Source organism: Mirounga leonina, unplaced genomic scaffold (genome assembly GCF_011800145.1).
Source record: "Mirounga leonina isolate KUSES-001 unplaced genomic scaffold, KU_Mleo_1.0 Mir_205, whole genome shotgun sequence".
NCBI lineage: Eukaryota > Metazoa > Chordata > Mammalia > Carnivora > Phocidae > Mirounga > Mirounga leonina.
Genome location: NW_023270515.1, coordinates 2,814,530 through 2,838,096, shown reverse-complemented (window position 1 = coordinate 2,838,096; position 23,567 = coordinate 2,814,530). Strand labels below are relative to the sequence as shown.

Genomic DNA, 23,567 nt, shown 5'->3' with positions numbered 1-23,567 from the left:
GCTTAAACAGCGACATTTGCTCTCCCTCAGTCTAGAGGCCAGAAGTCCAAGGTGTTCCGGCCTGTGCACCCTCCACGGGTTTTGGGGGGGCATCTGCTCCAGGCCTCTCCCCAGGCTTGTAGGGGTTTGCTGGTGTCCCTGGGACTTCCTGGCTTGTGGAAGCATCACCCGGACCTTTGCCTCCATGCTCTTTGTCCACGTCCCCCTTCGCATAAGGACACGATCACCCTGGCTCGTGGTCCACCCTACTCCTCCTAACATGCTACACCCACAATTTCCTCTATTTCCAAATACGGTCACATTCTGAGATTCCAGGGGTTAGGATCTCAACTTAGGAATTTTGCAGGGACATAGTTTAGTCCATAGTGGGGCCTGAGCCACAGTCCTAGCCAGTGTTTTGCAGACTCCCCAGCCGTAGGTCCGGTCCTACGGCAGTTCCGCAGCCCAACAAGCAGGGCTTGCTCCTCCCAACCTCTCTTTCCAGGCCACATCCCTTCCTTCCCTCACCATTCCCATCCATTCTAGTCTTCCTGCTCAAGAATGCCTTCACTTAGAGACATTCTGGCATAAACGTACTGTGTGCCGAGACTGGATACAACCAGCAAATACCGCTTGCTTGAAGACAAACCTCAAAAAGTCATCAAATGTTGACTGTTGGCAAAGATTCTTGGGCCAGGCCACACCGCATGGGTCTACACATCACACGTTTATTAAGGCCATGTGCAACGTTAGCTCGGTTGTTTCGGTATGCAGCCTTCTATCTGTACCTCTGCAGGCCAGCCAGAGTACCTGTTCCTCGCACTATCAGAGTGGTTGATCTGTGTGAAGAAAAGAAAAGAATTGTATTTATCCACTCATCGATTCAACAAATATTTAACGTGCCGGTTACGAGCAAAGTCTATATATAAAGAGAATCACTGCCTAGAACGGAATTTGCTCTAACCTACTCTGGGCACTTGATTTTTTTTTCTTAATAATATTTGAACCAGGTGTTAATGAAGCTCTAGAACTTTCCGCAATGACACAGATGTTCTATCATCCACGCTGACCAATACAGTAGCCACCAGCCACGTCGGATTCGTGAGGACTTAAAATGTTGGCCAGTGTGACTGATGAACTGAATTTTAAATTCTATTTTATTTAGATAAATGTAAACATAAATGCAAATTTGGCTAGAAGCCGCCATATTGGACGGCATAGCTCAAATGTTTAATTTTTAATTCTCTGGATGTAGGGCTGTATTTTTTTTTTTTTTTCCCAGGGAAACTGTAGAGTCCCTTGCTCAGCAAATGTGTGTTCATACTGACTGGGCTTAAGTCCTTCACATCTTTGATTCTGTCTTTCTTTCTTTTTTTTTTTTTTTAAAGATTTTATTTATTTATTTGAGAGAGAGAGAATGAGAGAGAGCACATGAGAGGGGGGAGGGTCAGAGGGAGAAGCAGACTCCCTGCCAAGCAGGGAGGCCGATGCGGGACTCGATCCCAGGACTCCAGGATCATGACCTGAGCCGAAGGCAGTCGCCCAACCAACTGAGCCACCCAGGCGCCCCATCTTTGATTCTTTCACAGATAACAGAGCACCTTAACCTGATACGTAAGAAGGATAATTTGCATTGTTATGGAACTGTGGAATTCTAATTTTACATTCCTTTTTATATAACAGCTTTACTAAGATGTAATTCACATACTATGAAATTTACCCATTTAAAGCATGCAATTCAGGGGTCTCTACTGTATTCACGGAGATACGCCACCATCACCATGATTTTAGAACATTCTCATCACCTGAACAAGCAGGCACTCCCCACTGTCCGCAGCCCTAGGCAGCCACTCATCTACTTTCTGTCTGTATGGATTTTGCCTATTCTGGAAATTTCATACAAATGGAATCATACCAATATGTGTGTTTTTTGTGTTTGGTTTTCTTCACTTAGCATATTTTGAAGGTTCACCGGTATTGTAGCTTGGATTGGCATGTCACCTCTTTATGTGGCTGCATAATATTCCAGTGAATGGCTATACCATATTTTATTATACATTTTCAATCCATTAATCAGACATTTGGCTTGTTTTCCATTTTTTTGGCTATTATGGATAATACTGCTATGCACATTCATGTACAAGTGTTTGGGTGGACATATGTTTTCATTCTCTCAGGTAGATATTTATAAGTAGGCTCACTGGGTTATCTGGTAACTGTTTATCTAACTTTTTGAGGACTTGCCAGAACGTTTCCCAAAGCAGCTGTATATCACATTTCCTCCAGCAGTGTATGAGGGTTCTAATTTCTCCACATCCTCGTCCACACTTCTTATTACATCTTGTGTATTACAGCCATCCCAGTGAGTTTGAGGTGGTATCTCACTGGGGTTTTTATTTGCAGTTTCCTAATGGCTAATGATGAGCATCTTTTCATATGCTTATTGGCCATCTATATGTCTTTGAAAAGCTGCCTAGTCAGATCCTTTGTCCATTTTAAAACTGGGTTGTCTTTTTATTATTGAGCTGTAAGAGTTCTTTATATATTCTGGATACAAGTCCTTCATCTGCACATATTTTCTCCCATTCTGTGGGTTACCTTTTCACTTTGTGGACGGTACTTGTGCTTTCTTCTGTTGTTTGTGCTTTTCGTGTCATATCAAAGAAACCGCTGTCTAACCCAAGGTCACGTTTTCTTCTGAGAGTTTAGTAGTTCTAGCTTTTACATCTAGTTATTTGACTGAATTTTTGTATATGGTGTGAGGTAAGGGTCCCAATTTGTTCTTCAGCATGTGGATATCCAGTTGTCTCAGTGACACTCAGTGACACTTGTTGAAAACATGACTCACTCCCCAAAGGCCCCACATGGAAAAGCTCTGTGATGTGTGGAGGAGAGCAGAGTGCAGCGGTAATGGGTTCGCTGGTGTATGGAGCATACGCAGCATGGAAATAAGAGTAGGAGGGGACTGGCTGGGCTGCAAATCAGGGGTCTTAGCTCTGGTTCCAGATCGCCAGGGACCAGGATGGAGACCATGCTGGAGGTGATGCTAATGATGACCCCATGCTGCGTACACCAAGCGGGGGGCAGGCTGACCACCCACAGTTCAGCGTGAAGACACGGAAGCTCAGGCATATGACATCATAGTCCTCAGGTCACAAAGCTCAGGGCGACGGTGTCCAGGTCCAAACCCAGATTATGCTGCTTCAGACTTCTATCCTCCTTTATTTCTTAGTTTGTGAGTCTCGGATTCCTCCCCCTTTATAAAGCTGGAATCAGCCTTAAAGTCTCTTACATTTTATTTTTATTATTTTTTTTAGAAACTTTATTTTCCATCAACCTTATTTCCATTTTGTTTGCCTTTGTGGAAGATCAGCTTCAGACCACTCAGTGGTTGCTCCTACCCATTCAGTGGCCCAAGCAGTGGGAGCCTGCAGACCAGTCTTCGGTGGCTGGCTGAGTCTTGAGGAGGGAGCTGCTGACTAGGCACAGAGCGTACCCGCGCGTCTTCGACAAGTCTGTGATTTCAGGCTGAGTAGCAGTGAACTCAGTCCGGAGCTGGAGCAGTCCACTCTGAAACCCCTCCTGGGTCGCGGTCTTTTTGGCAGCGGCCTGCTCGTCTACTGCAACCTCGTCAGGATCTCTGTGGAAGCAGAGATCAGGCCCGACCTCCCGTGCGTGTACCGAGGAAATGGTGCCAGGCGTGAGCGGAACTTCCCGGGCCAGCATCCCTCACATCGAACCCCCCGAGTGGGCTCCGTTGTTGCCACAAGGCATGGCGATGTCCACGTCGTGCCGGGGGTAGTCTCTGCTCCACAGAGCGATGGTGGGAAGGTGAACGTAAGGCACCTCTGTGACAGGCTGGTGGTCAGCCCTGCGATCAGTAACCACCAGAGTCTGGGCTCCCGGAAGGCTGCCTGGATCTGGTTAGTTAGTGAGGGTTCCGGGGGGAGGCGGACGGCAATAGCACGCTGCAGCCCAGCTCACTAGCCAGGATTCATGGATGACAGGACACTGATAGCAGCCAGGTTTCCAATGACAACACTAACATGAGCTGCCAACGGAAGCTTCTCTCGGGTTCTCCTCGGATTCGTGATGTGGATGCCTTCACTTTTCCTTCTGTAGATGTACTGCTCCATCTGCAAGTCAGTGTTGGTGCCACTCAAGTGGGTTCCTGCTGCAAGGAATTTGAGGACATCCTCCTCCTTCACTTGCAGGACATCAGGGGCTCCGGTCATGGGGACAGTTTCCCTTTAAGTTAGGACGGGAATGCGGAACAACGCCACATGGACCCCTCCCTGGGTAGTGTGGAAAAAAACAAGTCTCCTACATTTTACAATTCAGTTCAGTGGGTGAGTGGGGCTGGTGAAGGCTTCTGAACGTGGGAATGACCTGTGGGCTGTGCTTGGGAAGCCAGCTCTGGGAACAGCAGCGGGATGGAGGTGATAGTGGCCGGCGACCAGCCAGGGCCTGGGAGGCCCGCCCCACACAGCCCCACACCGCCCCTGGGGAAGTCCACACAGCAAGTCTGCATACCCAAAACAGGAAGGCATAATGATTCCTCCATTAGTACTTGACTCGAGCTTTGGGTGAGATCGCCCTGAGGCCTGGCCCCCAACTCAGGCCTCACCAGCATCTGAGCAAACCCCTTTTTGTGCCCCCAAGCCACTAATAGCTCCCACCAAAACCACTCACTGCACTCAGGTTAATGCTGAGTAAAAGGGATTCAAGCTTCACTCTAGGCCTTTCTGATACCATGGACACACTCAGTGATGAGGGCAGCACTTCCTACAGGGCCTGGCCTGCGCTCTGGCCAGGTCCCTGACCCATGGCAGGTGGGGAGAGGCCGAGGGAGCTGGGCAGGGCGGGTGGGGGAGTGAAGGGAGGAGGGCACAGGGTAACACAGCTAGAGAAGGAGCAGAGTGTCTGGAAGGTGATGTCAGGGGGAAGCTGGGATGTGCACATGGGATTGGGACCCCATCAGTGCAATCAGTCCAAACCTTCCTGTGCATCAAAATCACCAGCCAGGGGGCGCCTGGGTGGCTCAGTTGGTTAAGCGACTGCCTTCGGCTCAGGTCATGATCCTGGAGTCCCGGGATCGAGTCCCGCATCGGGCTCCCTGCTCGGCAGGGGGTCTGCTTCTCCCTCTGACCCTCCCACCTCTCATGTGCTCTCTCTCTCTCATTCTCTCTATCTCAAATAAATAAATAAAATCTTTAAAAAAAAAAAAAAAATCACCAGCCAGGCCCCACCCTGCGAGTCTAGCTCAGGTGGCCTGCAAAGTTGCTCCGGGTTCCAGGACTCTGCTCAGGTCCCTGCTGGGCCCTGCATGCTATTCTCATTTAATCCTCAGGGACCCTTATGTGATAGGTACGGTCTTTATTCCTTCCTCACGAGAGATGATTCTGAGGCACAGAGAGGTTGAGTAACTTTCTGAGAACACACGGCTGAGTGGATAAAGCCTGGAGATCCTTAAGATGCCAGACTGCTACCGATCATACACGGGTGGAGGAGAGGTGATGCTATGTTACTAGGCAGGTCAGCCTGACCGAGGCCACGGGTCGGTGGGGTGTGTCTCACGTCAGAGACGCTGGGCCCTGAGGAGCTGCCTAGCTTTTATCTTATTGTCCAGAGCAGCAAACTACTTGACCTCTGTGGGCCTCCGTCTGCTGTTCTGGCAAATGTGACACTGGGCGCCAAGCACCCTCCCCCAGCTGCGCCTGGCTTACCACACTAGGCGGTGTGGCCCAGACGGTGCCACCACGCAGAGCCCAGGGAATGCCTCTCATGAGGACAAGTCCCTGAGATCTTGACTGTACACTGGGTGTCTAGACCCAATCATTAGTTCCAAGAAGTCTATGCTAGGGCACTGGGTCCTAGCCTGAAGTTGGAAGCAGCCTCTCGCACGGCCTAGAGACATCCAATCTCTGCCTCCTTCGAGTTTCTGGTTCCTGGAAGGGACACCCTTCTCCTGGGAAGAGTCGGTGACTCCACTCCATGGCCGTGCTGCTAATCCTTCCTCTCTGGAAGCTGTCCTGTCTCCTAAAGAGCCGTGTCTCCCAAAGAGGCTGTGTGACCGTCCCCAGAGGTGCCAGCTTGTGACTCCAACAACACTTGCCAGTGCTCAGTTGGAATTTTCACAGGCGACCAAGTTAATTCATTAGAATTTGATTCTCTAGCTCTTTACTAATCTTCCATAAAGAGGACATGATGGCGGGCGCTTATAATCGATCGTGCACTGAGCTAGGGCAACAATGCGAGCTGTCTGTCCGGTGTGTGTTTGGCGCTCGAGCGTACAGGCTGGGTTAGCCCCATTACCCAGCACTGTTACCAGCCTCTGAACAGAGGCAAGGGACCGAGAGGCTTGCCACAGCCTGTGTTGGCTGCCCCATGATAGAAAGGCGGGACCAATAGCCCATTAATCATCTACTTTTGGGCGCCTGGGTGGCTCAGTCAGTTGAGCCTCTGTCTTCAGCTCGGGTCATGGTCCCGGGGTCCTGGGGATGGGTCCCGCATCAGGCTCCCTCCTCGGTGGGGAGTCTGCTTCTCCCTCTGCCCCTTCCCCTTGCTTGTGCTCTCTCTCTCTCTCAAATAAATAGGTAAAATCTTTAAGAAAAAAAAAGAATCTTCTACTTTCAAAGAGATTTGGAAAGTGTGAACTTCAGTCAAGTGCCTCTTCCTGATGTAATGGGCAAGGTCTACAAGGCCGTTATGATGATTTTACTTACAATGACGTGTCAGGCACCTACCATGATTCGCCCAAGACTCAGGAATGCAGAGTCTCAGGCACATTACCGTGAGAGAAGCAAGGGCTCAAACCCGGGCAGCCGGCTCTGCGAGGTCCTGTGTGGCACGCATTTTGCACAGGAATGTCTTGGAGGCAGGGAGCCATCAGCGACCTACAACCTTTCAAATCACAGGGCGTCCTCTACTAACCACTTATGGGAAGTGACATTTAAAAAGCACTCACATTTTCTCTCTGAATGTCTGCAGGAAGCTCAAAGCCTTTTGCTGTGATAAATACCCAGCTCGACCTGAACCGAATGTTCCTGATTTGTTTACTTCCAAGTGCTTCTATGACCTTCTTGGCATCCTCCTTCAGCCTGCGGGGAGAGGGGGAGGGCGTGTAAATGTCGCAGGCAGAGACTACGGTGTGTCACACTGTGGATGTCCTAGGAAAGAGGCTTCTAGAACAACCCACCTCCTCCTGGGGCATACAGCGGGACGGTGGCAAATTTCTAGTTAATCATGTGATGACATCAGGGACTCTTTAAGCTTCAGTTTGGGGCACAGAGAATTAATTCTCAATTCTCAAATCCCTTGTGTCTTGGGATCCAATCACATCCTCATGTTCAGCCAACATAATTTTGGGTCTTTGCTGCCCCTCCTGTTCACTGACCACAAAAGGAGGCAGACAGAAGTTGCTGAAAGATGAAAGGACAGGTCAAAATGGTCCCTTTCATTTTCAGAAAGGTCAGTATCAAAAAAGAAAACAAAAATCTAAAACAACGCTACCATTGTAAAAGTGGGCAACTTACAGTAAGCAAAGGAAGGAGGGCAGAAAGGAAAAGAAAAAAAAAAAAAGAGCTCAGATATTCCTGAGTTAAATCGGAATTTTTCCAAGTGTGTATCAGATAACTTCTGTCTGGTAAGATGTTCTATTAAAAACAGGATCTGAGGTCAAATAAATTTGGGGAATGCCATGTTCACGAGCCACCTTGAAACTCACAGGGCACAGAAGTACTCTGAGATCCTTGGAAGTTTGGCCATGAACACACACGTGTTTACTCAGAACAGCAAACTTCCAAGCAACACAGGAGCCAAACCAACTTCTCCCTCAGGAAGTTGTATGTGTGTGTGTTTCCTTTTCATTCGATTGCCATTCTTATAGAGAATTCTTCTCAATTTCCTTTCCTATTTCTTTAAGTCCCACCCTGGGTTTAGCTTTTCTGTCCTAATTATGGTCTGTAGCGGTTCTATCTTGCTACCTGAGAATGTTCCTTAGCTTCTAGGACTTATGTACTCTGCTGGCTACTCAGGTTTTTTTTTTAGAAACACAGTCTGCTTTATCATGGGCTCCCATTCCTTCTCCTTAGGAAAGCATCTTGCTCCTTAGATTTGCATTCTTTCCTAGAGGATGCTCCTCAGGGGCCCTGACAGGCCTGGTGCTCTCCGCCAACCAGCTTCCCCCGTCCCCCCACTGTGACAAATCGGTCCACACTCACCTACTCGCACCGTCATCTTGGGTCACCATGAAGAGCAGGGACTTTGGAGGTGCGCTCTGAATAAAGTTCGTCATCGGTCCAGAGTTATCTGTTGGGTCAATGCAAACCGGTTTTAGGGTCTTCCTTGTTCACTTGCCCGGGACACTGTCCCCCCTCTGCGCTTGGCTGCCGTGTCCTCTCTGAATCCTCTAATGCCTGGAGCTCATCTCCACTAGTGAGTGGCCGCTGGGCTCCATGGTGGGACCAGCAGAGGTGAGGGGCACGAGCAGCTCATGGAGATCCTATGAATCTAACTCGAGGCCAGAGACAATGTGGCAAGCACAGGTGTGGCGTTCCCTGCGATGACCACCACAGAGTGGTCCCGGGGCACTAACGTGCAGAATGGGGGTGAGAAATCACTTGCAGACCAGACTGAGCATGGCAAGTCTTTGCTAAGAGACGAATCTGTGCCTCATGGCAACAAAAGGAAGGCTAATCTCAAACCCCATTATTTCCCACTGGGGCATTTATTGCACAGCTCCCATCAAGTGCGTCCAGACATTTATTACTGTTCTCTTTATAAAGCCTTGTTTTAAATAATTCTCACTGCTCAATAAAAATAGAAGGGGCTCCTATATCCTGACTGACCTCTGTGCTCAAGCCCAGTGCCCAGACTGGAGAGACCATGGAAGGAGAATGTGTACTGTCTGTCCCGGGGACGTGTGCGTTGAGCGCAGGGGGGGGACATGAACAGGACAGGAACAACGATGATGTTCAGGGCTGCATGCTGATCACATTATTTTACATATATTTGATTTAAAAAATGTTTTCTCTTATTATCTGATGAAGGAACACAAATAAAAGGCCCAGGACAAGTGTGACCAGAGAAGACATTTTCTAGATAACGCCTTCAAACTCGATCATACGACCTCAATTAGAGACAAGGAGGGCTTGTGTAAGACTGTTCTAGAATACTCCTATGAGCTTCTGGCAACTTTTTTAGTAGACAAAATAAGAATGTTTGACACTTTTGTTTATTTTCATGCTTCTAATTCATGAGAAGAGTTTTCTTACCACCTTCAAACATATCAAAATACTGTGTTGCTATTGCTTTCCCAGTCATATCTGAAAATAAAAGAAATAGTTTTTAAAAGAACGTTCACTGGACTCGGGGTCCATCTGTGGCACCGAGCTGCTCAAACGGCACACTCCTGTGTCCAGGAAGCCGGCTGATCAGCTGCTCTAGAACTTCCTTCCCACGGCTTCCAGCTAGTTGGACCCCCCACTCTTTCCTGCTGCCCCTGCCTCTCCTACGGGAACCCCAGAGTGTCCCCCTCAGCCTCCTCTGCTTCGTACTTTAGGTTTTCCAGCGGGATTCTCAGAGTGGGTGTGTTTTGTCTCTGTCCCACAGCCCCAAGGTCAGGGGACTGCGTGCTCTGACCCCTCTGACAGGTCCCGTGGTGGGGCCCCCAGTGGCAACTGTGACAGCGTGTCTTCCCCAGGCCTAAGAGGAAGCCAAGCTTTGCTCCCCCGAGGCCCTAGTTGGCTTTTCTCACAAAGGTGGGGTGACCTCTGCAGGGTCACCAGGAATCCAACGGTGACTCCAGGATGGTCTGTGCCCCCACAGCCTGCTTATCTGATTTGACCCCTGCCTTCTGCTGGTTCTTTTTTGGTTTTTTAAAAGCCTATTTATATTTGACTTTTTTTTTTTTTTAAGTTCATTTGTTTTTAGTAATCTCTATACCCAACATGGGGCTCGAACTCAGGACCCTGAGATTAAGAGTCCTATGTTCCTCTGAGCCAGCCAGGAGCCTCGGACTCTTTTTTTTGTTTTTCCAGGAACCACAATCTGTAAAGTGAGGTATTATAAAAATAATCAAATAATTTTAAAATGCTTTAAAAAATAAGCCTAGACTAGATCATTTGCAAAAATCCTCAAAAACCCAAGGTATCTTTGAAAATCCAATCATGGAACTTTTAGAGAAGTTTGAAAGAGAACATTTAATAACTCACAGTTGACAATGGCAATATTTATCCCTCTTCCAACATTTCTAGTCTTTTCTCCCATGAGCCTGGAATGAAAATAAGAGTCAGTCAAAGAATCCCTTTCTCACAAAGCAATGAGTAGGGCTCCCCGTTCCATAAGCTCTTCCCTTGGCAGAACCACTGCCCCAACCATTGGCACTTACCATTTCCTTGAAGATACGCACGGGCCTTGGCTCAGCTCCCTTGAGAATCACCCCCATCCTCGCTCCGCACATACCCACCCCCAAGGTTCTATAGACTCAGTCCCTCGGGGAACCTGGAAACTGCCCTTAATCCTACAATCTAGACAAATGGCCAGGGAGAGGAAAATCTAGGATTTGTTGAGCACAGGCTCTTTATAAACATTTTCTCACTGAATCCTCAACTACCTCCTGAGCATTCATTTTTCCACCTTACAGATAGGAAGTCGTAAGAGGTGGATCAGCTGGGCACAGATCTGACCCAAGTCTGCTCCCCACGTATACACCCTCTTTCCTCGTACTGATGGAGGCCTTGCTGGACTCTTGGTGATCCTTTAATCCAGCCACAAAATGTAACCCAGCTTAGCTCCTCAAATAAATACTTTCTATTACTTCACTTAATTTCCATTTTTAAATTGGAGAATAGGATCAACTTCAAATGAATTGTGCCCTAAAACCAGTATGAAGACTGACTTTCCTGGAGATGGTATTTATTACTGAAGATCCTAGAATTCTGTGTGTGCGTGCACCCTCTGTCAAGTTTTTCTTTTTTTTAAGATTTTATTTATTTATTTGATAGAGGGAGAACGAGAGAGAGATCTTAAGCAGGGGGAGGAGGGAGAAGCAGACTCCCTGCTGAGCAGGGAGCCTGATCCCAGGACCCTGAGATCATGACCTGAGCTGAAGACAGACGCTTAACGACTGACCCACCCAGGCACCCTCCCTCTGTCAAGTTTTAGAGTCAGTGATATGCTGGCATCACAAATAGAATTTGAAAGTTTTCCTCCTTTTCCCATGCTTGGGAGTATTGAATACAGCACTATAATATTCTGCTCTTGACACATTTATCTAAATTCCCCTGGGGGCTTTCTAGTCTAAGTCCTTCTCAGAAGGGTAGCTTTTTGACAGTTTTAGAGAATATTCTATAATACCTTGAAAGAGAAAAAGAAACTTCCATTTATGATAATGGAAAGTGGGGGTAATCTGAACCTAACTTCTCATAGAGGAAAATTTAAAAATGGGATTTAAAGAGTATCTATTTGACTATATTGGAGACCTAACAAGGAAATAAAGAGCTCTGAAGCCAGGATGTGGGGGGACACTTAAGTTTCAAGTGGGTGAGCCCAGCAAGTAAAGCTACTTTGCCTCAGAAGCATTTGCTAATTCCAGAAAAAGTATCAAAGGAGATGAGTAGCACTTTTGACAACCACGTGAGGTGAGGCTTGGGGGACAAAAGTTGGAAGACAGGGCCCACCAAAGAGAAGGCCATGTTACATCCTCCAATCTTATTTGGGTTGGGGTCAAAAATGGTTGAATCTTAAAAATAAGAATGAACCAGAAATAGATCAGAACTTGAATAACCGCAGCCAAATTTTAAGTCAACCGGGTGGGTCCCCCAAAATCTCAGTCCTTAACATTTATTCAGATCATTCTATTCTGCTCATGATTCCAAGTTCCTGGTATAAGCAAGCAAAAATCCTCAGAAAAAGAAGATACCATCTAATACCTCAATTAAAAAAAAATGCAGAGGGTGCCTTGGTGGTTCAGTCAGTTGAGCGTCTGCCTTTGGCTCAGGTCATGATCCCAGGGTCTTGGGCTCAAGCCCCGCATGGGGCTCCCTGCTCAGTGAGGAGTCTGCTTCTCCCTCTGCCCCTTCCCCCACTCATGCTCTCTCTCTCGCAAATAAATAAAATCTTCTTTAAAAAAAAAACCCACAATTTCCCAAATACATGCTCTATCATGCTATCAAATGTCACCTGGCACATAAGAAAAGATGCCGACATAAACAAGTACCAGTGAAACCAGCAGAAAATAACAGATAATAGTGACAGACTCATAAGGGCTCCAAGCAGATTATCCAAAGGATTTCAAAATAACTATACTTAATATTCTAATGAAGACAATAAATAAAAGCAAAACATTTCAAGCTGGAAACTATGAAAAAATGAAGATTAGAAGAAGTACAAAATGAAGCTCTAAATCTAAATTAATGTAACAACTACAATCAGTAGTTAATGGAGGGGTTTCACAGCAGATCAGGCACCGTAGAAGATCTGGTGAGCAACAGTTCAGAGGAAAACAGCTCTGCCTACAATGAAAGAAAGATACAAAGATGGAAAATACAAAACAGACTGAAAGCTATAGAGCATATAATAATAAGATCTGACATATGTTTGTCAGGGGTCTCAGATGATCAATCAGGAGAAGGTAAATGGGGCAGAAGATGCAATGATAGAGAATTTGTTCAATGTGATGAAGGACTTTGATTCATACATATTTAAGAATCACAATGAACCCCAAAGAAGATAAAGCAATAACAACAGACACAGCAGGGTACAAGTGCTGAAAACCAAAGGCAAGGGAAAAATCTTAAAGATAATCGGAGAGGGGAAAAAGGCAGTTACTTGTTACTTTCATCACCTCAGCAATTCAATTGTTAGCTGACTCTCAAGAGAAACAATGGAAGCCAGAAGACAATGGAACAGTATCTGAATGGGTTGAAACACAACCTGGAAAAATATCTTTCAGCAATGATGATGAAATAAAGGTATTTCAGAGAAACGAAAACTGAGACAATTCACCACCGGTGAAGCAGATAATACAGAGGCTTTTGTTCTGTATCTTTTGCTGTAATAAATCTTATCTGTAAATATTAGCTGTTCCTGAGTCTTACAAGTCCCTCTTGGATGGAGATCATGGAAGTTGACGATAGTTGTGCAATCCCCCAAAATAATATCCAACTGAAATACATGCACGTATGCACCAACAGACATGTGATCATATTACACATTTGATTTATGTGTGGACTTATTTCAGCTTATTTTCAATTCTAGAGTTTCTTTGTGTTTTTTTGGATTTTATTTAATTTTTGAATATGCAATACATCACATGATTCAAAAATCACCATTATGTGGACAGAATAAAATCATACCCAAAGAAATCTTCTCTATACCCTCCACTTTATTCTCCTCATCCCCTGTTCCCATGTCCATTAATTTATTTTAGTTTCTGGTTTATCCTTCTGGGGTTTGTTTTTACATCAAAAATAAGCAAATTGCGTATGCATAATTAATATACATTCATGTATATGTTTTTTATATATGTATATATACACGTATGAGTACACTTACATATGAGTATATTCAAGTATATGTCTGTATTCCTTATTATATTCTTTTACAACAAACTGGTAAATGCGTTGCTCTGAGTTCTGTGAACCATTCTAGCAAATAACCAAACCTAAGGAGGGGGACATGGGAACTCTGATTTACAGGCAGTCAGTCAGAAGTATACTGACAATCTGGGACTTGTGATTGCCATCTGAAGTCAGAAGGGGGCGGGGAATGTCTTGTGAGACTAAGCCCTTAACCTGTAGGGTCTGAGGCCATCTTCAAGTAGATATATCAGAATTGAATTGAATTGTAGATTCCCACCCCGCCCCCAAGCTGGTGGTGTTGCAGATAATTGCTTGATGTGGGGAAAAATTACCACACATTTGATGACCAGAGTACAAATGCACTCACAGTACAGCAGTTTTCCTTTATGTACCCCAAAATAATGTGGCTCACTCAAGAAGAAACAGGTAACTTGAGTAGCTCTGTATTTATCAAAGAAAGTGAAATTTGTAGTTAAAAAATCTTCTCATAAAGAAAACTCTAGGCCAGAAGGCTTCACTGGGGAATTGCACCAAACCCTTAAATAAATAATACCAATTCTTTACAAACTCTCCCAGACTATTGAAGAGAATACTCACCAACACATTCCACCCTGATACCAAAACCAGAGGAAAAAAAAAAAAACAAAAGAAAACCACAGACCAGTATCTCTCATGAACACGGATACAAAAATTCTTAACAAAATTTTAGCAAACTGAATGCAACAATATATAAAAAGGATACTATACCACAAGCAAGTGGGATTTAGCTCAAAAATGCAAGGTTGATTTAACATTCAAAAATGTAATTCACCATATTTGCAGACTAAAAAAGACAAACCATATAATCACCTCAAGAGATGTAGAAAAAACATCTGACAAAATCCAATACCCATCACTGATTAAAAACTCTCAGAAACCTTGAAATAGAAGGAACTTCTTCAACCTGATAAAGGGCTTCTGTGAAAAATCCCTAGTTAACATCATACTTAATGGTGAATGATGGAATGCTCTCTCTCCAAGACAAGGAAAAAGGCAATGATGTCTACTCTCATCATTTCCATTCAGCATTATAATGGAGGTTCTATCCAGTGCAATCAGGCAAGAAAAAGAAAGCAAAGGCATGCAGATTAGAAAGTGGTAAAACTGCCTTTTATTGGGGGGGGGGTTAGCTGACCATTACCATCTATGTAGAAAATCCAATGTAAAAGCAAAACTACTAGAACTAATAAGTGAGCTTAGCAAGGTTGTGGGATATAAGATCATTATACAAAGATCAATTCTGGGACACCTGGGTGGCTCAGATGGTTAAGCGTCTGCCTTCGGCTCAGGTCATGATCCCAGGGTCCTGGGATCGAGCCCCACATCGGGCTCCTTGCTCAGCAAGGAGCCTGCTTCTCCCTCTGCCTGCCTCTGTCTCTCTCTCTCTCTGATAAATAAATAAAATCTTAAAAAAAAATCAATTCTATTTGTATATACTAGCAATGAACAGTTGGAAATTAAAATTTTTAAAAATATACTACAGCATCAAAGATGAAATACTTAGAGATAAATATAATAAAAGAGCTTCAAGATGTGTACACTGAATGCCATAAAAACATCTCTGAATCAAGTTAAAGAAAATTTAAGTAAACGGAGAGCTAACTATGTTTGTTGAGTAAAAGATTCAATATTGTTAAGATGTCAATTTTCCCCAAATTGATCTAGAGTTCCAACGCAATCCCAATCAAAAGCCAATAGGCTTTTGTGTAGAAATTTATAAGCTGACTCTAAAATTCTATGGATATGGAAAGAATCTAGAATAGTGAAAATAATTTTGAAAATGAAAAACAAAACTGAAGAAATTATGTTATTGAGCTTCAAGAATTACTGCAAAGCTACATTTATCAAGACACTGTATATAGTAAAAAGACATATAAATAGAAGAGAATGGAGAATCCCGAATTAGATACACACATGTATGGTCACTTGATTTTTGCTAATGGTGCAAAGGAAAATCACTAGAGTAAGACAGTATTTGGAATAAATGGTGCTAGAACAATTGGATATCCACATTAAAAAATTACTTCAATCCAAATTTCACACCATACACAAAAATTAACCCCAAATGGGTATCTCACAGTATATGAAATGAAAAATCTAAAACTATCAAATTTCTAAAAGAAAACATAGAAGAAAATTTCTGTGACCTTGAGTTAGGCAAAAAGATCTAAGATATGACACAAAAAGTATGATCCTAAAATAAAAAACTGGTAAACTGGACTTCATTAAAATTAGGAATTTCTGCTCTTTGATAAACACAGTTAAGAGAAGAAAAAGACAAGCCACAAACTGGGAGAAAATATTTGTAAATCATGTATTCGATGAAGGACTTGTATACAGCATATATAAAGAAATCTCAATAATAAGAAAACAACCAAATGAAAATGACCACAGACTTAGATACTTCATCAAATAAGATATACATATAGCAAATAAACACATAAAAAAAAAGGTGCACTATCATTAGTTATTAGAAAAATGCAAACTAAAACCTCAGTCAGATACCACCGCACCCCTATTAGGATGCCCAAGATTAGAAAGACTGACCATACAAGTGTTGATAAGTATGATGGTGGATCAACTCTCATACACTGATGGGAATCTAACAGGTACAACCCTTTGCTTTCATCCCATTTTCTTTTTGTTTGCATGGTTTCTGAAAAACAAAAAAAAGCCCAATGTAACTCTTATCCTTCTTCCTTTATAGGTAAGGTGTTTTTTCATTTTGGTTTGTTTGCCTCTGGCTTCTTACAAGATTTGCTCCTTGCCTTTGGTCCTTTGTAGTTTGAATATAACATACTTAGGTGTAGATTTTTTTGGTATTTATCTTACTTAGTATCATTAAGCTCCCTGGATCTGTGGTTTGGTGTCAATAATTTTGGAACATTTTCAGCAACACTACTTCAAATATTTCTGTTCCTTTCTCTCTCCCTTCTTCTGGTTCCCTATTACACATTATATCTTTTGTACTTGTCTTACTGTTCTTGGATATTCTGTTCTGTCTTTGTTTTTTCCTTTAGTCTTTTTTTTCCTTCTCTTCCTCTTTCAGTTTGGGAATTTCTATTGACATATCCTCAAGCTCACTGATCCTTTCCTTGGTTGTATCTGGTCTACTGATGAGCCCATCAAAGGTGTTTGCCTTTTCTGTTACAGTCTTTTCAATTTCCACTATTTCCTTTTGATTCTTTCTGAGGGATTTCATCTCCCTGCTTGCATTACTCAGCTGTTCTTGTATTCCGTCCACCTTTTCTATTGGAGCCTCTGGCATATTAATCATTATTGTTTCAAATTCCTGGTCTGCTAACTACAAAATTTCTGCCATATTGGAGGTAAGTTCTGATGCTTGCCCTATCTCTTCAAACTGTGCTGTTTGCCTTTAGTATGCCTTGTTACTTTTGTTGAAAGCCAGACATGGCATGCCAGTTAAAAGGAACAGAGGTAAATAAAATGTACTGTGAATCTTTATGTTCATCTGGCTAGGAGTGCGCTGTGTTATTTCTTTACTGTGGCTACAGGTGTCAACGATTAAAATTTCTCCCCTATGTCTGAGTATCCTACAGACTCTCTTTATTTTTTTATTTTTTATTTTTAAAGATTTTATTTATTTATTTGAGAGAGAGAGAATGAGAGACAGAGAGCATGAGAGGGAGGAGGGTCAGAGGGAGAAGCAGACTCCCTGCCGAGCAGGGAGCCCCATGTGGGACTCGATCCCGGGACTCCAGGATCATGACCTGAGCTGAAGGCAGTCGCTTAACCTACTGAGCCACCCAGGCGCCCCCAGACTCTCTTTAAAATTGGGTTTAGCCTTGTGGTTCTTTTGAGCTGTGACCCCCTGTTATTTTTAAGGAGCTTTATTTATGTGGTGGTAAGATGTGGGGCATGAGGAAATGTTCTACAGTCCTAAGACTGGGTCTCAGTCTTTTGCTGAGCCTGTGCCGCAGGTGGTGCCCTCACAGGTGGACATATTTTTTCTTTTCTTTTTTTTATTTTAAGATTTTATTTATTTATTTGACAGATAGAGAGACAGCGAGAGCGGGAACACAAGCAGGAGAAGGAGAGGGAGAAGTAGGCTTCCTGCCGAGCGGGGAGCCCGATGTGGGGCTCGATCCCAGGACCCCGGGACCATGACCTGAGCCGAAGGCAGACGCTCAACAACTGAGCCACCCAGGTGCCCCGGCCATATTGTTTTTTGACTCCTTAGGTGAGACAGGAAGGTGAGAAGGAGCTGATGCTGGGTATTTCCCTCCCACAGGCCAGTTAGTATCTGGTAAAACAATTTCCCTTGAAGGCGGGGCCATTGTTAAGGAGAACAGAACACTGTGGGCATATTTCAGAATGGCTACTCTCCCTTCCCCCTGACAAAAGCATGAGGGGATTTTTCTTTGATCTTCACTCTGAGAGCCTGGTGGGCTTCCTGGCAGAAAAACTCAGGAAAGTGTAGGGGCTCCTCTAGGAGTTTTAATCTCTCAAAATAGTCCAAACTCAGTCTCGAGCAACTAGTCAATTGCCTCTGAAGGATTCCTGCCTGATGTTGGCTCTAGCTGAGGTGTGATTCTGTGAATCTACCTGTGTGTCCCATTTTCAGGGCATCGGTTTGCCCCGTGACCTCAATTCTCTGGTATGTGTGTGTGTTTTATCTGCAGCATTATTGGGAGTTTATGTGCTGTGATCTAATCTAAGAGTTGTTCTCCCTTCATTGGCAGCTTTCAGACCACTTTTATGTGAGATATATTCGTTCTTTGTGATATCACCATACTTGGGTTGCTTCCTGTTTTTGTTGCTTTTTAAAATTTAAAGATTTTGCTTTCGCTATATGGTTTGTGTTTTTTTTTTTTTTTTTTCTTTTTTAAAGCTCATATATTAACTAGGGCATAAGCATATTTAAAAATACCATTCTAGGGCGCCTGGGTGGCTCAGTTGGTTAAGCGACTGCCTTCGGCCCAGGTCATGATCCTGGAGTCCCTGGATCGAGTCCCACATCGGGCTCCCTGCTCGGCAGGGAGTCTGCTTCTGCCTCTGACCCTCCCCCCTCTCATGTGCTCTCTCTCATTCTCTCTCAAATAAATAAATAAAAAAAATAAAATAAAATAAAAATACCATTCTAATAAGTGAAAAGATAAAATATGGAGAAGATTTTTACAACACACAAAAAAGCCTAACTAATATAGAAGGAATCTTGTAAATCAGTAAGAAAAGGCCAGTGAGAGAGGTGAAAATGGGCAAGAGATATAAACAGTTTACAGAAAATAAATACAAAGGCTCTTAGCATAAAAGATTCTCAATTCACTCAGCAAAAGCAATGAAAGTAAAAACCTAATCAGAGACTTCAATTTTCATCTCTCAGAATGGCAGAGATCAAAGTGTCTGTCAACGTGCTGTGCTGGACAGACTGTGGGGAAACAATCATTCTTACTGTGCTAATCTGAGTCCTCTGAGGAGCAGATATCAGAACAGGATAAAATGCACAAGAATCTGTATCCAGGGAAATGCCTACAAGAGGAGATGGGGAAGGGGCTTGGTTAAGTGGGGAGAGCTGTCAGACCACAGTACTAGTGTGACCCTAAGCAAAGGAGAGGGGGACAAAGCCTGGCTGGACGTGCTTTAGGCTGCCATGCAGTCTCAGGAGGCTTCAGCAAGGCCACAAGGGCATCTGGAATCCAGGATGGCCCGCAGCAGAGCCTGCATCTTCCAGGAATGGACCTGCTTGGTGTCCCTCTGTGCTCACACAGACTCTCTCCTTCACCAAACTCCCCTTGGGCTCCCCTGAGCTCCTTCTTTAACTAGGCTAACTGACTTTTGGACTTCTGTGTTCACCTCTGCAGTATCCAGTTTTAGAAGAATTCTGGTAAGTCAGTTTATCCAGATCCCCCTCCCTCTGATAGCTGATCATCCTCCATATCTGATTGGGGACCCCACCCAGATGATGTCTGATCGCCCTGTCTTCAGCAAAACAAAGGAGTCTAGGAGAGTGGAAGGTGCTGTAACCCAGAAAGAGGAGCTCCAACTCCAGAGAGGGATACAAGGTTATTCCAGGATGACAGTGGATAGGAATGCCAGGCAACAGCTGCACGGTACCCCGACAGCAAGCCTGCTGACCCGAGTGGGTCAGAAGGCTCCAGAAGCTGAGCCTGATGAATACCTGAGGGGACATTAGATTTATTTTCACTGGAGGAATGCTTAGGGATTAAACTGATGTAAGTACACGGAAAACCAGGCAAGCCAACAGCAAACAAAAATCAACGGTGCACAACCGTCATACACGACATGCTTCAGCCACACAGAACCTTCACTTAGCCATGTTAAAAAAAAAAAGCAAATAAACCTGGAGGCCACCATTTGACTATGTCACCAAACACTCACAGTCACATAACTGAAATGCTGACTCCAACCTTAAAATTAAGCTTTCCCATGTCAGTGTGACTTTTCAGTATGAACAGGTAATGAATGTACGTCTCCCGTAACAAATCACTCTAGAAAACAGTGCGCTTATTCCTGCTTCGTACGCAGAGCTGTGACTGCTGAGGTCTGGACTTTCCGACCACTGTTCTCCCAACTGTTCCTCAGTGGATAAAACACTCACATCAAGTAAAGCCCTTTGGATTTTCTTTTGGTGGTCTTAATAATGCAAACGCTGGATCTTGATCAAACTAAAGCGGCACAGTCAGTGTGATAACTGAATCAGGACCACGGTGAGGAAGAAGACAGGAGCGTCAATGACGGGAGATTGCTCACCTACCGAGGGGCCGGTCCACAGATAATGCCTAACACAGGAAAACCAAGAAGTGTGAGCATGAGCCTGCTCCGTGGCGACGGGGAAGGAAGGAAAGAGAGTCGGAGCTGGCTGTCCCCAGGGAGGGCTGGTTGTGCAAAGGAAATGAGCGGCAGAAAACTGCTTATCTTTCTACATAAACATATCTTTTCTTTATAAGATGATGAGATCACCACAACCCAGCACTTTTTACTCCATGAGTTGATTACAACGAAACACAGTGCTAACCCAAGCGAATCACTCTCCTTAGGTCTCTGCTCATGTTCACTCCTCTGTTCCTTTTAACCTGCTGTTATTTGAGTCTCTCCCGCTTTATACCACACTGTTTCTAAAGACCATCTGGAATACTGTTTGAGAGCAGGCAAGCTGCATTTGGATCCCACATGTTCATACAGTGAGCTGCTCCATTAGCTAACCGGGTTCAAGTCGGTCTGCACAGCATATCCACGGACGCCAGTGGCGCTGCCGCTGACTAGCTGTGTGCTGGGGGGCTGGTTACTGAACCTGTCTGTGAATCCGTTTCCTTGTCTGCACGGTGGGGGTGACAAATGGCACACCTCACAGGAATTCACGCGAAGCTGATGTATATGTGCGTTAGTCTGCACTAGGTAAGCATGATGCTCTTGCTCTGAATGGTCAGGGGAAGGCTTTGGGCACCGTGGAGCAGTGGAAACCCCAGGCTCTGCGGTCTGACTTGGAACAACTCCCCTTCTGGCAACGTGATTCTGGATGAGCGTCCCCATCCCGCTGTCCCCGCCCGCCCCCAGGTCTCCCCGCTTCTTTACCATGGGATCCTGCTCAGTTTTCGAGCTGAATCCCCACCTTGTCTCATCCACGGACCTCACTGACAATCCCATTCAAGGGTACACTCACCTCTCAAACTCCACGGCCCCACACAAAATTACCATTTGGCATTCACCACAGATGCTGGAAAATCTGTTTGCCTTCTCCAGGTGTTACAGTTCTTGGTGGCGAAGGGAATAATGTGACCACCCGGGAGACATATGACAGTGCCCAGAGACATGTGTGGTTGTCACAGCTGGACGGGGTGGCCCGCAGTATCCAGCGGGAGGACGCCGGGATGCTGCTACCCCCACACTGTCCAGCATCCCCCCACGACACAGAGTCACTGGCCCGCAGTGTCAGCGGGGCTGAGGTGGGGGACCCTGAAGTGTGGACGCAAGCTCCTATAGCAGCAGAGCCACGTTTCTTGGAATTACTGGCCCACCGAGTGCCCCACCCAGGGGTGCGTGCAGAGGAATGTCTACCCAGAAACTCCCTGGCTGAGTGAAGTAGGCCTTTGGTAAGCGATGGACCCGCAGAAGGGAGTGTGGTTTCCACTCACCTCCCAGTACGGACCGGGGATGAGCTGGGACCAGGCAAGGAGGGGAAGCTGAGCCCAGCGCAGCTCACGCCCCAGTGTGCCACACACTCCTTGGGAGGACAAGGACGGTGGCAGCGAGGGATGGGCAGTGAGGGCTGAGTGCTACCGTGGTGATCCAGCCGACGAGAAAGGAAGGTGCACCCAGTTTGGGGAAAAGGGGTGCATCACAGGGAAAGACTTCCTCCCCAGTGCTGGGAACAGCCGGCGCTCGGTCTCCTTTGTAGTAATTACTGTATGGCCTAAGCATCCTCAGGCCAGGTGGTACGGATTGAACTATGGTCTCTCAAAATCCGTATGCTGATGTCCTAACACCTAGATCCCTGGAACGTGACCTTATTTGGAGGCAGGGCCTTTAAAGAGGTGACTAAGTGAAAATGAGGTGCTTAGGGTCGGCTCTCATCCCTATGACTGGTGGCCTTTTTAAAGGGGGAATGAGGACACAGACACGTGCAGAGGGAAGACCACGTGAGCACACAGGCAGCCGGCCTGGGACCGACTCTCCCTCACCGCCCTCAGAGGGAAGCAACCCCACCCAACCTTGACCTTGGGTGGCCAGCCTCCAGACCCACCGAGAGAATGAATGTCTGTTGTTTGAGCATCCGGTCTGTGGCGCTTTGGTGTGGCCACCCAAGCAAGTGCAAACACTAGGCCAGGGCAGTCCCAGGTGCCGGGATTTATTTAGGCTATTGTGGGTCAGCCAGTCACACAGACCTGGAACAAGGAGGTGCGGGCTGCCGAGAGAAAGAGCCCCTGCTTTACTCCTCGATGGTGAGACTCATACAATAAAATGGAAGCGACCCTGCGTCTGCTGAATTTTGGTGTTTCTGTGACTTGGAAGGGTCAGGACACACGTTCAAAGCAAAGCACAACATATTTGTTTCTCCTGCAGTCAAAGGAAAGTTCCACGCAGGGACACACCCAGCCCCGGGCGGCAGCTTGTCCTCCCCAGGGAAGGCCTAGGGAGTATGCTCAGTCCCCCTCGAGGCTCCCGGCCTTTGCCCGGGATCAGGGCCATGCCTCCCTCCCGAGGGCAGACGTAGTGGCCGGCCCACCCCGGAGAAGGGAAGGAATCGAGTGGGACAGCTATGTTTTCTTCTTCAACATGGGTACTCACAGCTCATCTTCAAAGCAGATTTTGGCATACTTGTCCTTGCCGCCCCCGCTGAGCAAGCGGTAGGCATAGGTGTTCAAGGGGCACGGGGTCCAGTGGTCACATTTCTGCCTTTTAGGGGCTGGGGCTGCAGCAAACAAGAACGGAGGAGTCAGCATCATGCAAGGACTTATCAGAGGAACCCACTGCCCGAGCGTGAACGGCGGGCCTCCTATCCCGGGACTTCACGCTGGCAATTCCCTACGGGCGGGGAGAAGGGGTCACCAACTTCTCAGCAGCAGCGTCAGAAATTCCCCTAAAGAGACAGTTGATTTCATCTGCATTTGTCTAACAATAACAAACATGCAGAAGGGAGTGGATGTGGAGTGAGCATCACAGTTTCGGAAGGGTCAGCCCCCTGACGTTCTCGGCACACAATGTGTTTTTCGTATCACAATTAAAGAGAGCTCCCTTGGGTCTGAGAGTGCTGGCGAGCAAAGAAACAGCCATGTATGGAACATCTATCCAGCTTCTGCATTTATACACCCTGAAACACGCACGCGCGCGCACACACACGCCCAGACCCCACTCTGGCCATGGCGGACCCCTTTCCTTTCACTTGAGCCTGAGGCACTGGGCTCCTCTGTCGGGCATGCGATGAGCAGGCCAGGGGGAGGGCTCCCCAGCACCCCCACACTACAGGGCTCAGCAACTGGGGACGAC

General features: G+C 45.9%; 1 protein-coding gene across 1 annotated transcript; it reads right to left on the bottom strand.

Annotated features, from left to right (window-relative positions):
* Window positions 1–493: 493 nt before the first annotated feature.
* Window positions 494–23,181, bottom strand: FAM3B (FAM3 metabolism regulating signaling molecule B). The gene is made up of 6 exons (XM_035028886.1): window positions 22,869–23,181; window positions 10,194–10,252; window positions 9,255–9,305; window positions 8,202–8,289; window positions 6,947–7,079; window positions 494–818 (listed from the first exon to the last, which is right to left on the bottom strand). The coding sequence occupies exons 1-6, from the start codon at window positions 23,024–23,026 to the stop codon at window positions 729–731; spliced, it is 579 nt and encodes a 192-aa protein (XP_034884777.1). The 5' UTR covers window positions 23,027–23,181; the 3' UTR covers window positions 494–728.
* Between the last annotated feature and the right edge of the window lie 386 nt (window positions 23,182–23,567).

Coding starts and splice junctions, on each gene's coding strand:
- FAM3B (XM_035028886.1), bottom strand. CDS start 23,026: ATGATGCTGACTCCTCCGTTCTTGTTTGCTGCAGCCCCAGCCCCTAAA. Junction 10,253..22,868: donor ATCTGCTTTGAAGATGAGCT/GTGAGTACCCAT, acceptor TTTTCATTCCAG/GCTCATGGGAGAAAAGACTA. Junction 7,080..8,201: donor CAAGATGACGGTGCGAGTAG/GTGAGTGTGGAC, acceptor CTCTCCCCGCAG/GCTGAAGGAGGATGCCAAGA.